This window comes from Musca domestica, unplaced genomic scaffold (assembly GCF_030504385.1).
Source record: "Musca domestica strain aabys unplaced genomic scaffold, Musca_domestica.polishedcontigs.V.1.1 107, whole genome shotgun sequence".
Classification (NCBI taxonomy): Eukaryota; Metazoa; Arthropoda; class Insecta; order Diptera; family Muscidae; genus Musca; species Musca domestica.
The window spans coordinates 479,949-497,500 of NW_026712125.1; the positions used below are offsets into that span (position 1 = coordinate 479,949).

At 35.2% G+C, this 17,552-nt stretch overlaps 1 protein-coding gene across 3 annotated transcripts in view; it reads left to right on the forward strand.

Moving 5' to 3' along the window:
- Positions 1-17,552, forward strand: part of LOC101901814 (galactosylgalactosylxylosylprotein 3-beta-glucuronosyltransferase P) — a 157,416-nt gene that overhangs the window by 131,818 nt on the left and 8,046 nt on the right. For 2 of the 3 annotated variants that reach the window (XM_059128868.1, XM_059128863.1), the window contains 3 exons: positions 8,778-9,638; positions 17,278-17,464; positions 17,539-17,552. The exon at positions 17,539-17,552 is cut by the window's right edge and continues 141 nt beyond it. In XM_059128868.1, the coding sequence (XP_058984851.1) occupies positions 8,778-9,638; positions 17,278-17,464; positions 17,539-17,552 (1,062 nt within the window). The remainder of the gene's footprint in view (positions 1-8,777; positions 9,639-17,277; positions 17,465-17,538) is intronic. The other variant, XM_059128871.1, reaches the window with a different exon arrangement.

Here is a 17,552-nt window from a genome sequence, read left to right on the forward strand (position 1 = left end):
AATTAAAATAAAAATTGACCGTCAGACGAAGTTTTTTGATTGTCTATTTTCGTACAGGAAAAAATCAGAGTTGCGTATGATTGTTGTGGGGTAGTATTAAACAATACTTCTACGCCCTGAAGTACCTCAAAGAACAGAAGAATTATTGTTAGTCATACGCTCCAGATGCTCGTTTCTATTTCTGGGTGCCCAGACAAATTTTGTTTTATAAGAAAAAAATCAGAGGAAGGCGTGAGAAATGAAAAGGAAGATCTAAAGAAGAAATCAGAGAATGAAATTTTTTTAATAAAATAAAAATTGACCGTCAGTGCGAAGTTTTTTTCCAAGAAAAAATTCTGGATGTCTATATTTCCATGGGAACAAAATCAAAATCAGGAAGAGATTTAAAAAAAAAAATCTGAGTAATTAAGAGATTTTTTGTAAAAAATAAAAATGTCTATCCAAAAAAAAAATTAGAGAATGGCAGTATTTTATTTTTTTTTTTTTTCAATAAAATAAAAATTTGCCCTCAGACGAAGTTATTTCCATAGAAAAATTCCTGAATTGTACAGGGAAAAAATCAGAGTGGCGTATGATTGCTGTGGGGTAGTAATAAATAATATTCCTATGTCCTGGAGTACCTCAAAGAGCGGGAGAATTATTGTTAGTCATATGCTCCAGAGGCTCGTGGAGAAAAAAAAACAGTTTGTGGGTGCCCAGACAAATTTTGCTTCATAGGAAAAAAATCAGAGGAAGAAATAAAAAAGAAGATCCAAAGAAAAAATTCAGAGAATTTCATGTTTTTTTAATAATATAAAAATCGGCCGTCAGGGCGAAATTTTTTCCATAAAAATATTTCTGGATGTCTTTATTTCTATGGGAATAAAATCAGAATCAAGAAGAGATTTTTTTTTTTTTTTTTTTTGTAAAAAAATAGATAAAAATAAAAAAAAAAATAATTTGATTACGACTGTCAAAAGAAAGGTCCGATTTCTACCATTTTTATGACAGATCTTGTGTTGATGGAAATATTGAGATGTGCGATGTGTGAATGGAATCGGAAGTTAATTTCGCGTTTTATAAGCTTCATGGGTACTCAAAATTTTTACTCTTTGTGGGAGAGATACCAGAAGGAGTGGACCAGACCTAGGACTAATAACAATATTGTGATGTGTGTAATTTGAAGATAATGGAACTCTTATATCAAATATTATAAGAGTTGTAATTATTCAAAATTTTGCCCCCTTGTGGGAAAGGTACTTGATGGAGTGGACCGATATTGCCCATTTTTGCACCTGACCTAGCACTGACGCAAATATTAGGATTTGCAAAGTTAGAGCAAAATCGAATTATCCTTTCTATTTCTGTGCAAAAAAATTATTTTTTTTTAAATTTCGACCTTTTGGGGGGAGGTACCAGAAGGAGTGGGCCGATATTGCCCATCTCCGAACTCGATCTAAGTTTGGACCAAATCGGATACTCCCTTCGAGAGTTATCGTGCGCAAAAGCCACACAGACGGACGGATGGACGGACATCGCTAGATCAACTCCATTTGTCCTGAAACTGATTTGGTCCAAAGAGACCTAGGGTCTAAAACCGTTGTTTGGACTAGGCAAGTTTTGACCTATCAAATGTTATATACACTCTCTAGCCATATGGCTGAAGATATAATTAGCTATATGGATGAGGGTATAAAAATCTGCAACTGAGTCAGCCAGGAATTTTTTTTTTTTTTGTAAAATGACATTTTTGATACCCTGCACCACATAGTGCTAAGGGTATTATGTCTTTGTGCAATTGTTTGTTACATGGAGAAGGAAGTGAGATGACCCATAGTTACTTTTGAGGATCTCCATAGGATCACTTTCTGAGTTGATTTATGCATGTCAGTCCGTCCATGTATTCTTGTGAACAAAATGCAGGTCGCATTTATTATCCGATTGAGATGAAATTTTGCACAAATCATTTGTTTGGACCAAGGAAGAACCCTATTAAAATTGGAGATAATCGGTAAAAATTTAGATATAGCTCCCATATATATCTTCGTCCGATTTGCCTTTTATTGTGCACCAAACGTGTAATATCAGCCCGAATAGTATGGTATTTTGCACACACAACCAAATTAGGCCTGAAAATAAGTATGCCAAATTTGATCGAAATCGGTTCAGATATAGCTATAGCTCCCATATATATTGTTCATCCGATTTGTTATTTTTTTCCTCCGCAGCCGTAATATGCACTCTGTAAAAACAATATTTGGAGAAATATATCGAATGCAGCACAGAAATATCTTTTCTAAATTTTATTGAGATCGGTTCAGATTTGGATGTAGCTCCCATATATAACTTTGTCCGATTTCCATTTTATTGTGCACCAGACGTCTAATATTTGCCCAAATGGGATGGTATTTGGCACATGCGACCGCATTGAGTCTAGAAGCTAGTATGCCAAATTTGGTGAAGATCGGTTCAGATATAGCTATAGCTACCATATATATTGTTCATCCGATTTGTTGTTTTCATTACCCACAGCCGTAATATGCACTCCGTAACAACGATATTCAGGGAAATATATCAAATGCAGCTCAGAAATACCTTTGCCAAATGTTATCGAGTCTGTTTATCAATTATTTTCTATAAATAATTTCCTATTTGGTCTTTATGGCGTATAACTAATAATAATAATTTTCCAGAAGCTAGGGGGCGTATGAATGTTGTTCAAGATGAACTTCTAATGATCATACGCCCAAAAATCTAGCAAATAAAAATTTTCCCAGGATAGAGGAATTCAATATTTTTTTCTATTGGAAGAAAAATTATTGGATTCTCTGTTAACGGATTTCAAGGTCAAAGTTTCTTTTATTTGGAAAAAAAATTCACTCAGGCCCCAGTTTATAAATAATTTTCTATAAATAATTTTCTGTTTGGGTCTTTGAGGCGTATTACTAATAATAATTTCGAGAAGCTAGGGGGCGTATGAATGTTGTTCAAAAGAAAAAAATTCTCTCAGAATAAAGTTGTTCTTATAGGAAAAAAATTATTGGATTTTCGGTTAGAAATTCTCTCAGGCCCCAAGAGGTCTGTGTATAAATTTGAGGCGTATAACAAATAATAATTTTTTCCAGAGCCTAGGGGGCGTATGAATGTTGTTCAAGATAAACTTCTAATGATCATACGCACAAAAAATCTACCCAGGATAAAATTTTCCCTATAAAAAAATATTGGATCCTTGATTAGTGGATTTTAGGCCTAAGTTTCCCTCGGACCCTAGGAAAAAATTTTAAAATTATTTGCTATAAATAATTTCCTATTTGGTCTTTAGGGTGTATAACTAATAATAACAATTTCCAGAAACTAGGGGGCGTATGAATATTTTTAAAAATTATATCGAGAATAATTTCGAGAAGCTATCCCAGGATGAAGTTTTTCCCATAGAAAAAATTGATTGGAAAAGATTTGTTTTTAAATTATTTTCCATAAATAATTTGCACAAAAAATCTCCCTAGAATAAAATTTTCCCAAATAAAAAAATATTTGGGTCTTTGTGGCGTATAACTAATAATAATAGTTTTTTCCAGAACCTAGGAGCGTATGAGTGTTATTAAAAATAATTTAAAAATAATCATACGCACCTGAGGCCTTCTTATCAAATCAATTCTCAGCAACTCAACTACAACTGGACGGCCCCACAAAGAAAAAACATCCATTGCAAATATTTTTTACACACATAAAAAACTCCTACTTAATAATAATATTTCTATTTATATTTAACCTCTTTTTTTTTAAAGAAAGCACCAATGTAGATGATGATGTTATACACCCCAAGAAAAAAATTAAAAAAAAAACTAGAAAAGAAATTCTCAAAAAAAATATAAATTTTTTGCACAAAAATTTCTATAGTCCAGAATATACACATACACCCCATTTAAAGCAAAAAAAAATACACCCCATACCACCTCCTCACTTTCATAGACACTCACCATCTTCTAGAGAGATTTCTAGTATTCCAGGCTACAATAGTAAGCAACAAAGAAAAGCTGTAGATCTTTTGGAAACCACAGAGAAAAGTTTTTTTTTTTTTTTCTTTTTTTTTATTAAATTATATTTTTATGTGAGTAAAAGTATGATGATATTTAAATTACCTACAAACACACACACCGACACACACACGTATACATGGAGAGATAGAGAGACAAATTGACAGACAGACCTACACAATACTTGAGTTTTCATTGAACAACCAGAGGCAAACTAGGCATTCAGACAGGAGAGCCAAGAAAAGGCAAAAGAAATGCAAGCAACCTAGCCACCCACCCAGCCATTTGTCTCTTTAGCCTCTTTTGCCTTCCCCGCCCCCTCAACCAAACATCCAATCATCATTTTCACATTCCCTAACACCATTCCAATTCGTATACCCTACAAGATATCCAATAGTCACCCAACCAACCAGCCAGTCAGCCATCCATCCATCCAAACAGCCATCCATGTTCTGAAGTATCTACCGGGGGTATTGTCAAAATCTCTACAGCTTCATTTGTATTCCAAGTTACAGTCATAGCAGCAGAATCAGCATCAATGGCAGTATGTTCAAGTGTCTATGAAATAAATGTAAAAAACTACAGACATTCCCTGCACACACACACACAACTACCAACAAAGAGACACACAAACACACACACACGGCTACAGAGAGACGACAACTCAGCTACACGGCAAATGACAATTCAAGCTATTCACAAATTCATGGAAAAGGTGTAGAGCGATTTTTCGTTGCTCTGGAAAGTGGTCTAAGTTCCTTAATGTGGGGGGAAATGGTAGAACCCAAAAGGAGCTGTATTTTTTTCGGGAGAAAAAAAATTAAAAACAAATAAAAAAGCTGTAAGTTCGGCCGGGCCGAACTTTGAATACCCTCCACCATTTGGGAGGAATTTGGCAATTTTCAAAAAAAAAAAAAAAAAAAAAAAAAAACAGGAAAGAAAGTCCTAAAGGCGGGCGGGGCCGACGATGGAAGTTACATCAAAATCTGAACCGATCTCGATAAAATTTGGCAAAAAAAATTTCTGAGCTGTATTTCATATATTTCCCCAAATATTGTTCTTACAGAGTGCATATTACGGCTGTGGGTAACAAATACGACAAATCGGATGAACAATATATATGGCAGCTATAGCTATATCTGAACCGATCTTCACCAGATTTGGCATACTACCTTCTAGACTCAATTCGGTCGTAAGAGCCAAACTTCAACCCATTTGGGTAAATATTAGACGATTGGTGCACAATAAAAGGTAAATCGGACGAAGTTATATATGGGAGCTATATCCAAATCTGAACCGATCTCGATAAAATTGACCAAAAAACATTTCTGAGCTGTATTTGATATATTTCCCTGAATATCGTTGTTACGGAGTGCATATTACGGCTGTGGGTAACAAATATAACAAATCGGATGATCATTATATATGGGAGCTATAGCTATATCTGAACCGATCTTCACCAAATTTGGCATACTAGCTTCTAGACTCAATTCGGTAGTATGTGCCAAAATCCACCCCATTTGGACAAATATTAACGTTTCGTGCAGAAAAAAAGGTAAATCGGACGAAGTTATATATGGGAGCTATATCCAAATCGGAACCGATTTCGATAAAATTTAGCAGATATATTTCTGAGCTGCATTTGATATATTTTTCCAAATATTGTTGTTACAGAGTGCATATTACGGCTGCGGAGGACAAAAATAACAAATCGGATGAACAGTATATATGGGTGCTATAGCTATATCTGAACCGATCTTCACCAAATTTGGCATACTACCTTCTAGACTCAATTCGGTCGTATGTGCCAAATTTCATCCCATTTGGGCAAATATTAGACGTTTGGTGCACAATCAAAGGTAAATCGGACGAAGTTATATATGGGAGCTATATCCAAATCTGAACCGATCACGATAAAATTTAGTAAAGGTATTTCTGAGCTGTATTTGATATATTTCCCCAAATATTGTTGTTACAGAGTGCATATTACGGCTGCGAAGGACAAAAATAACAAATCGGATGAACAATATATGTGGGAGCTATAGCTATATCTGAACCGATTTCGATCAAATTTGGCATACTTATTTTCAGGTCCAATCTGATCGTACGTGCAAAATTTCACACCATTCGGGCTGATATTACAAGTTTGGTGCACAATAAAAGGTAAATCGGACGAGGATATATATGGGAGCTATATCTAAATTCTTACCGATTATCTCAAATTTCAATAGGGTTCGTCCTTGGGCCAAACAAATGTTGTTTGGAAAATTTCATCTCAATCGGATAATAAATGCGACCTGCATTTTGTTCACAAGAATACATGGACAGACGGACGGACGGACGGACGGACAGACGGACTGACATGCATAAATCAACTCAGAAAGTGATTCTATGGAGATCCTCAAAAGTAACTATGGGTCTATCTTGCTTCCTTCTTCATGTTACAAACACATGCACAAAGACATAATACCCTTACCCCTATGTGGTGTAGGGTATAATAAAATCCGTTAAAAAAAATTCTGTCAAAATTTTAAAAATACCGAATGTAGCCGTTATATTAGGGTCCATACGACGACGTGAATCTGCATAGGCAACTTTTGTTATAAGTCATTACAATATTCAAATGCGAAACTTGAAAAAATTCCGGTGAATTATGTCGCTTAGCTCACCAAAATACCGAATATCGGGAGGTACCGTTATATGGGCGCTATACGAAGACGTGAACTTGCACAGACAGTTTTCAGTCATAGGCTCTAGTATCCATTACGAACTTTAAATACCAAATTTAAAACAATTCCGTTGAATAATGTCGCTAAAATCATTAAAATACCTAATATAGGGAGGTACCTTTATATGGGGGCTATACGAAGGCGTGGACCTGCACAAACAAATTTCCGTGAACGGCTGTAGTATCCGTTACGAATTTCAAACACCAAATTTGAAACAATTCTGGTGAATATTGTCGCTTAAATCACCAAAATACCGAATATCGGGAGGTGCCGTTATATGGGGGCTATACGAAGAAGTGGACCTGCACAAACAATTTTCTGTGAACGACTGTAGTATCCGTTACGAATTTCAAACACCAAATTTGAAACAATTCTGGTGAAAAATGCCGCTTAAATCATCAAAATACCGAATATCGGGAGACTCCGTTATATGGGGGCTATACGAAAACGTAGACCTGCACAGACAATTTTCTGCCATAGGCTGTAGTTCCCATTACGAACTTCAAATACAAAATTTGAAACAATTCCTTTAAATAATGTCGCTAAAATAATCAAAATATCGAATATAGGGAGGGGTACCATTATATGGGGGCTATACGAAGACGTGGACCTGCACAGACAATTTTCTGTCATAGGCTCTAGTGCCCATTACGAATTTCAAATACTAAATTTGAAACAATTCCAATAAATAAAACCGCTTAAATCATTAAAATACCGAATATCGGGAGATACTGTTATATGGGAGCTATACAAAGACGTGGACCTTCACAGACAATTTTCAGTCTTAGGCTGTAGTTCCCACTACGAACTTCAAATACAAAATTTGATACAATTCCGGTGAAAAATGCCGCCTAAATCATCAAAATACCGAATATCGGGAGGTACCGTTATATGGGGACTATATGAAGACAGGGACCTGCACAAACAATTTTCTGTCATAGGCTGTACTATCCATTACGCACTTCAAGTGTCAAATTTGATACAATTCCGGTGAAAAATGCCGCTTAAATCATCAAAATACCGAATATCGGGAGGTACCGTTATATGGGGACTATATGAAGACAGGGACCTGCACAAACAATTTTCAGTCATAGGCTGTAGTATCCATTACGCTCTTCAAACACCAAATATGAAACATTTCCGGTGAATAATGTCGCTAAAATCATCAAAGCACCGAATATAGGGAGGGGTACCATTATATGGGGGCCATATGAAGACGTGAACCTACACAGACAATTTTCAGTCATAGGCTGTAGTATCCATTACGAACTTCAAATACCAAATTTGAAACAATTCTGGTGAATATTTTTGCTTAAAATAGCAAAAACGGCACACCCGGGAGGTGCCGTTATATGGGCGCTATACCAACACCTGGACCTAGATGGCCCATTTTCAATACCAAAAGTCCTGCAGACATAATATACAAATTTTATAGCACCTTCAGGAGCAAATTTTTCCTGAAATCAAATTTTACAATTTTGTCCGACATCAAATTTGAAATCATTTTTGATTTCTTTTTTTTTTTTTTTTTTTTTTTGAAAAAAAAAATCAATACTTTTGGACTTAGTTCACTTTCCATATTACCCCGGACTTTCCAGAGACTCTATGAATTTGCCAGTGTATTGTTGTAGTAACCCAACAAAATCGACAATAACAACAACTATTATATTTGTATTGAATTATTTATACCCATATATCGTATTGTATTGTTATTGTGGATTGTTCAATTTTGCAATTTGTCTTTTGTTTTCTTTTCGTTTACAACAATAACAACAACAACAGCAACACCATCAATTGTAGAAACACCGACACCAACAAATCTGATTGTATTTTTCCCAACGAGTTCTCTCACCATAAATTTTCCCATTCTTATTTTCTTTCTCTTTCTCTCTTTGTTTTTTTTTTAAATGACTCTTCTCCCCCCGGTGCAATGAAAACCAAAAAAAAAAAACAAAATCACATTAAATTTATTGCTCTCGTTATCATCCCACCCCTCGTATGCTGGGTATCGTTACTGCGGGGTCCGATGCAGCATAAAGACAAATCAATTGCCATCAGTGGTGGGGGCATCATCAATGGATACGGTGGTAGTTATATTCCTGCATCATCATCCTCTTTAAACTCCGCCTCTGCCACATTGTCATTAAATAGCAATAATAGCAACAACAAAAACAGCAAATCTGCTTTAACACTCATGTCATTAGCAATACCCCAGCATCAGCAACAACAACAACAGCAAACATCATCATTGCCTCTATCATTTTTCACCCTGCCAAATCGAACAACAAAATTATTCAAGAAAATGAATCTGTTCCTATGGTCACCCATGTCCCTGCTGTCCTCATCGAGGGCGGCCAAGTCCCCCCAGAGCTCGGCAACATCATCAGCATCATCATTAACCACATCATCCACCTCATCATTGTCAGCTGCAATGCGTATTGCCAGCCAGAAAATGCAATCATCGTCATCCTCATACCCAGCTATGGCCAAGGCCAATGGAGCCCCTGCATCTGCATCTGCTGCTGCTTCAATTGCCTCAGCAACTGTTGTGGATTTAAATAACACTTTATTAACTTCATCTACTTCAACATCGTCCTCATCGTCGTCGTCCTCCTCGACGTCTTCAACAACTACAACAACATCGACCACCTCCTCGACCTCTACAACAACAACAACTACTACAATACCTGCTGCCGCAGCCAGTGTCAAGTCCTCCTCCACCTCCTCTTCATCAGCATCATCATCATTGTCGTCGCCCTCATTGTCGGCAGCAGCAGCAGTCCGAACACATCAAGACCACAACAAAAACATAAATAACAACAAATATTACAACAACAATAACAACAACAACTACAGAGCATCTTCACAATCATTAATGGCCAAAGTAGATACAGTAAATATACATATATATATAATTGAATCCTTTTTGTGTCCTCCCTCATAATTAAATACGTATATGTGTACCTATATGTTTATATGTATTTGTGTATATGTGTGTGTGAGTATCATATCATATTAACGGCATGGTTGAATTTTCCATTAATTTATTGTTTGTTTTTAATATCGCAGATGATAATTGGTTCCGTACAGGTTATGAATAATAAAATAACGGTATCAGAGCTCAATTGGCATTGGAAGTAAGATTTTTTTAAGGAAAAATGGCATTCGGCAAAATTTTCTTTCGAGTATAACAGTTTCACAAACATTTCATAATGAGTATAACAGTTTATTGTACGCTTTAGCAATGTTGGAGTTCATTTTCCATCGAGTACAACAGTTTTAGAGACATTAAATAAGGTGTATAACAGTTTTTCTAGCATTGTAATTGTTATAATTACCGAATATAGCTACCCAATTGGTTTTGGGTAACATTTTCTTTCGAGTATAACAGTTTCACAAACATTTCATAATAGGTATAACAGTTTATTGTACGCTAAAACACTTATGGAGTTCCTTTTTGCATAATTTTCCATCGAGTATAACAGTTTTTTAGACATTAAATAAGGCGTATAACAGTTTTATAGGCATTAGATAAGTTGTATAACAGGTTTTCTAGCATTATAACAATTCAATTGGCATTGGGTAACATTTTCTTTCGAGTATAACAGTTTTATAAAACTTCTCATAATGAGTATAACGGTTTATTGTACGCTATAACACTTTTGAAGTCCCTTTTTGCATCATTTTCCATCGAGTATAACAGTTTTTTAGACATTAAATAAGGCGTATAACAGTTTTTTTCTAACATTATAACAATTCAATTGACATTGGGTAGCATTTTTAATGTAGTATAACAGTTTCAAAATATGTCCATAAAGAGTATAACAGTTTTTTGTACCCTAAAACATTTTTAAGTTCTTTTTTACGTCATTTTCCGTTGAGTATAACAGTTTTACAGACATTAAATAAGGCGTATAACAGATTTTCTAGCATTATAACAATTCGAGTGGCATTGGGTAATATTTTTAATGTAGTATAACAGTTTCACAAAACTTCTAATAATGAGTATAACAGTTTATTGTACGCTATAACACTTTTGAAGTTCCTTTTGGCATCATTTCCCATCGAGTATAACAGTTTGAGAGACATTGAATAAGGCGTATAACACTTTTTCTAGCATTATAACAATTCAATTGGCATTGGGCAACATTTTCTCTCGAGTATAACAGTTTCACAAACATTTCATAATAGGTATAACAGTTTATTGTACGCTAAAACACTTATGGAGTTCCTTTTTGCATAATTTTCCATCGAGTATAACAGTTTTTTAGACATTAAATAAGGCGTATAACAGTTTTATAGGCATTAGATAAGTTGTATAACAGGTTTTCTAGCATTATAACAATTCAATTGGCATTGGGTAACATTTTCTTTCGAGTATAACAGTTTTATAAAACTTCTCATAATGAGTATAACGGTTTATTGTACGCTATAACACTTTTGAAGTCCCTTTTTGCATCATTTTCCATCGAGTATAACAGTTTTTTAGACATTAAATAAGGCGTATAACAGTTTTTTTCTAACATTATAACAATTCAATTGACATTGGGTAGCATTTTTAATGTAGTATAACAGTTTCAAAATATGTCCATAAAGAGTATAACAGTTTTTTGTACCCTAAAACATTTTTAAGTTCTTTTTTACGTCATTTTCCGTTGAGTATAACAGTTTTACAGACATTAAATAAGGCGTATAACAGATTTTCTAGCATTATAACAATTCGAGTGGCATTGGGTAATATTTTTAATGTAGTATAACAGTTTCACAAAACTTCTAATAATGAGTATAACAGTTTATTGTACGCTATAACACTTTTGAAGTTCCTTTTGGCATCATTTCCCATCGAGTATAACAGTTTGAGAGACATTGAATAAGGCGTATAACACTTTTTCTAGCATTATAACAATTCAATTGGCATTGGGCAACATTTTCTCTCGAGTATAACAGTTTCACAAACATTTCATAATAGTGTAACAGTTTTTTGTACGCTATAACACGTTTGGAGTTCCTTTTTGCGTCACTTTCCATCGAGTATAACAGGTTTATGGGTATTAAATAGGGCGTATAACAGTTTTTCTAGCATTATAACAATTCCATTGGCATTGGGTAATGTATTTAATGTAGTATAATAGTTTCACAAACATTTCATAATTAGTATAACAGTTTATTGTGCGCTACAACACTTTTGAAGTCCTTTTTTGCATCATATTCCATTGAGTATAACAGTTATATAGGCATTTACAGCAGTACAACAGTTTCACAAACATTTCATAATGAGTATAACAGTTTTTGTACCCAAAAACACATTTTAAATTCCGTTTTGCATAATTTTCCATCGAGTATAACAGTTTTGTAGACATTAAATAAGGTGTATAACAGTTTTTCTAGCATTTTAACAAATCATTTGCATTGGGTAATAATTTCAATGTAGTATAACAGTTTCACGAAATTGCCGTAATGAGTATAACAGTTTATTGTATGCTATATCACTCTTGTAGTTCCTTTTTGCATAATTTTCCATCGAGTATAACAGTTTTATAGACATTAAATACGGCGTATAACAGTTTTTCTAGCATTATAACGATGTAATTGGCATTGGGTAATATTTTCAATGCAGTATAACAGTTTGAGTAATGCCGTAATGAGTATAACAGTTTATTGTACGCTATAACACTTTTGGAGTTCTTTTTGCATCATTTTCCATCGAGTATAACAGTTTTATAGACATTTAATAAGGCGTATAACAGTTTTTTCTAGCATTATAACAATTCAATTGCCATTCGGCAACATTTTCTCTCGAGTATAACAGTTTCACGAAATTGCCGTAATGAGTATAACAGTTTATACGCTATAACACTTTTGGAGTTTCTTTTGCACAATTTTCCATCGAGTATAACAGTTTTATAGACATTAAATAAGGCGTATAACAGTTTTTCTAGCATTATAACAATTCAATTTGCGTTGGGTAATATTTTCAATGTAGTATAACAGTTTCACAAAACTTCTGATAAGGAGTATAACAGTTTATTGTACGCTATAACATTTTTGGAGTTCCTCTTTGCATCATTTTCCATCGAGTATAACAGTTTTAGAGACATTAAATAAGGCGTATAACAGTTTTTCTAGCATTATAACAATTCAATCGGCATTCGGCAATATTTTCTTTCGAGTATAACAGTTTCACAAACATTTCATAATGAGTATAACAGTTTATTGTATGCTATATCGCTCTTGTAGTTCCTTTTTGCATAATTTTCCATCGAGTATAACAGTTTTATAGACATTAAATAAGGCGTATAACAGTTTCTCTAGCATTATAACAATTCAAATTGTGTTGGGTAATATTTTCAGTGAGGTATAACAGTTTCTCAAACATTTCACAATGAGTATAACAGTTTTTTGTACCCTTAAACACATTATAAGTTCCGTTTTGCATCATTTTCCATCAAGTATAACAGTTCTATGGGCATAAGATAAGGCGTATAACAGTTTTTTTTTTGTATTATAACAGTTTTAAAGCCATTTTCTGTATTTTCAGCTCTCGTGTATAACAGTTTCATAGAATTTTAAAACAAATTTACATCATTATAACACTTTTGTCATTACTTTGTGCTATCATTTAAATTGGGTATAACAGTGTTACAGCAATTTGTTAAAGCGTATAACAGTTTTTGTAGCAGCATAACACTTTAACAGTTTTATTTTTCCCAATTTATTTTTGAAAATTATTTTCTATAGAGTATAACACGTTGATGGTAAACTGTTATACAGTATAACAGTTTCGTGAAAAGTATTTTTAAATTATAACACATTTGTAATCATTTTCATTGCAAGAAAATACCATGGAAACACCAGATACCAGCTTTGCCCTTTTGAATACCCCATATCTCTCACTCCCATTTCGCCCAACCATATCTCTCCACCTGCTGCTCTCTCTCTCTCTCTCTCTCTCTCTTTGCCATTATCATCATCTCATTGCCCGTCTCATTTGCAGAGACCTTCAATGCAATTATTGACCCATTTCATGTCAATTTAATTCATCCTTGTAATATTTTTTGTTTTGTCATTTCGTTTATCCACTTGGCCTCATCACCAGCAGCAGCAGACATCTGAGACAAACAAGAGCCAACAACAATAGCAACACAGAATAAAACACGCAAAAATTACAATAAATTCACTCGAACAACAACAAGACCGGAAAAATACAACAACGGTGGATCTATCAACCGTGTCATGTTTTTTTATTTTTCTCTCCAACCAGGTCATCATTTGTCATTTGCAACCGAAATCATCATCATCGGTAGCATCAACATCATCCTCAGCATACAAATCAGAGGCACCACACCAGGCCAAGCCAGGCCATCTATCCAACCATCCACCCATCCCCGGTCTATTGTCAATGGTGTCAGATTGCACTTTTTTTCCTCAATGCATTTATTTTTATTTCCATTTTTATTTATTTATATTTTTGCCTTTTCAATTCGGATTGCAATGCATGTTGTTGTAGTTGTTGTTGTTGTTCATTTACATGATAACAAAAATAACAACAACAACGACAAACACCCAACCGAACTACTCAAATATGGAAATAAATAATTTTTGCATGCATTTAATTAGAAAATTGCGTAGCTAGCTCAGCCACAGATCCATGTCATTTGAAAAGCATCTGACTCCGAAAGTGACCTATACCAGGTCAAGAATCGGAATGGGAGAGCGGATGGTAGGCAGAAGTCTTTTTTTTTTTTTTGGAAATTTTAAAAGATGAAAATAGAATCCGAAAAGCTTTTGATGAATAGAAAAGGACTCCGCAAGTGATGTTCTGAATAGTATCTGACTCCGAAAGTGACCAATACCAGGTCAAGAATCGGAATGGGAGAGCGGATGGTAGGCAGAAGTCTTTTTTTTGGAAATTTTGAAAAAAAAAAGGGAAATAGAATCCGAAAAGCTTTTGATGAATAGAAAAGAACTCCGAAAGTTTTTAAAAGTATCTGACTCCGAAAGTGACCTATACTATAGTCAATTACTCCGAAAAACATTAAATCTTCAGAGATTTTTCCGAAAGTATTTTTCTGGGTAGTAGATGACTCCGAAAAATGTCTGCTGGATGGGAGATGACTCCGAAATTCAGATAATGGGAAGTCAATGACTCCGAAAGTGCAGTAGATGACTCCGAAAGTCATCAAGTGTGTAGCAGATTACTCCGAAAGTCGTATGAGGTATAGAATATAACTCCGAAAATTATCTACTGCATTGCAGATGACTCCGAAAGTCATCTTCTGTGTGGGACATGACTGCGAAAGTCATCTGCTGCAAAAGAGATGACTCCGAAAGTCATATGCTGTACAGGAGATGACTCCGAAAGTCATCTGCTGTACAGGAGATGACTCCGAAAGGCATCTGCTGTATAGGAGATGACTCCGAAAGGCATCTGCTGTATAGGAGATGACTCCGAAAGTAATCTTCCGTATAGGAGATGACTCCGAAAGTCATCTTCTGCATGGAAGATGACTCCGAAAGTCATATATTGTATAGTAGATGACCCCGAAAGTCATCTACTGTATAGGAGATGACTCCGAAAGCCATCTTTTGTGTAGGAGATGACTCCGAAAGTCATCTGCTGTAGAGGATATGACTCCGAAAGTCATCTGCTGTACAGGATATGACTCCGAAAGTCATCTTATGTGTGGGAGATGACTCCAAATGTCATCTGATGTGTAGCATATGACTCTGAAAGTAATCTGCTGCACAGGACATGACTCAGAAAGTCATATTCTGTATGGAAGATGACTCCGAACGTCATCTGCTGTATAGGAGATTACTCCGAAAGGCATCTGATGTATAGGAGATGACTCCGAAAGTCGTCTGCTGTACAGGAGATGACTCCGAACGTCATCTGCTGTATAGAAAATGACTCCGAAAGTGATCTGCCGTATAGGAGATTACTCCGAAAGTTATCAGTATTATAGAAGATGACTCCGAAAGTCATCTTCTGTATAGGAGATGACTCCGAAAGTAATCTTCTGTATGGGAGATGACTCTGAAAATCATCTACTGTATAACAGGGGACTCCGAAGGTCATCTGCTGTATAGAAAATAACTCCGAAAGTTATCTGCTGTATAGAGGATGACTCCGAAAGTCATCTCTGTGTGGGAGATGACTCCGAAAGTCATCTGGTTTGTAGGAGATGACTCCGAAAGTCATTTAAAATTTTGAAGATGACTCCGAAAGTCATCTACTGAATAGTAGATGACTCCGAAAGCTATCTACTGCCTATGAAATGGTTTCGAAAGTCATCTGCTGTCTAGGAGATGACTCCGAAAGTCATCTGTTGCATAAGAGATGACTCTGAAAGTCATCTGCTGTATAGGAGATGACTCCGAAAGCCATCAGCTGTATAAGAGATGACTCCGAAAATCATCTACTATGTAGCAGATGACTCCGAAAATCATATAAGGTATTGGAGATGACTCCGAAAATCATCTACTGTACAGGAGATGACTCCGAAAGTCTTCTAGAGTATAGAAGATGACTCCGAAAGTCATATTTTGTACAGGAGATGACTCCGAAAGTCATCTGATGTATTGGAAATGACTCCGAAAGTCATCCTCAGTATAGGAAACGACTCCGAAAGTGATCTGCTGTACAGGAGATGACTCCGAAAGTCATCTTCTGTATGGGAGATGACTCCGAAAGTCATATACTGTGTAGTAGATCACTTCGAAAGCCATATTCTGTATAGGAGATGACTCCGAAAGTCAACTCCTATATAGCATGTGACTCCGAAAGTCATATTTTGACTCCGAAATTAATAAACTCGATAGTATATGACCCCGAAAAATCATTTATGCAGTCCACTCCATAGTGGGCGACTCCGAAAGTCATTAAACTCATAGCAAACAACTCCGAAATTAATTTTATGACTTCGAAAATCTCTCAAATAACTCCGAATGCCAATTTTCCGCTAACAAACAGCTCGTAACCCCATTTTTCTGGCTTGTAATGAGGATTTAGCACATTTTGTTAAATAATTAAAAACTCTTGCAAAATTTAACTGGCCATTATGTATAATGGAAATATAATTTGCCAGTAAACAACCCCTCCCCATTTTCCAGCACTCTAGGCATATTTTAACATAAACAAATTCATTAGTATGCGTTGGAATATTGTGTATTTCCCTTCGGTTGTTTTGGTGTTCTCCGCTCGAAGGCATTAATTTACAATTTTTTTTTTTGGTTTTTTTTTTTTTTTTTGGTTTCAAACAAAAAATTTTGCATGCAATCCTGTTTTAATTGCCTACTATTTTATTGTGTGTATGTGTGTGTGCGAATGAGCTGTTATTCTCTTAATTTATTCAATTTTTTATGGTAATTAGCAGAACGATTTAAAATCAGCTATTGTTTTTTTTTTTTGCATTTAAATAGTCCTCAATTTAAAAATGCCCTATGTTTTTCAGTGAAATTTTTAATAGCGCCCAAACACAATGCTTTAATTTTGTTTTCCCCCCTTTTGCTATTTTGTTTTTCTTCCTCAGCCTCCCCTGTACATTATCACACCAACTTATCGCCGTCCCGAACAATTGGCGGAATTAACACGTTTGGGTTATACACTGAAACATGTTGCCAACTTGTTGTGGCTGGTCATTGAGGATGCCAATCGGACGTCGGAGATGGTGATACAGACTCTGAATCGGATTGGTGTGCCTTATGAGTATTTTTTGGGTAAGTGAATCAGGAGGTGGTATTTGAAGATGTTATTATTGTTTTATTAATTTTGTTTTTAATTAATTCTGCAGCCCCCATGCCCGAG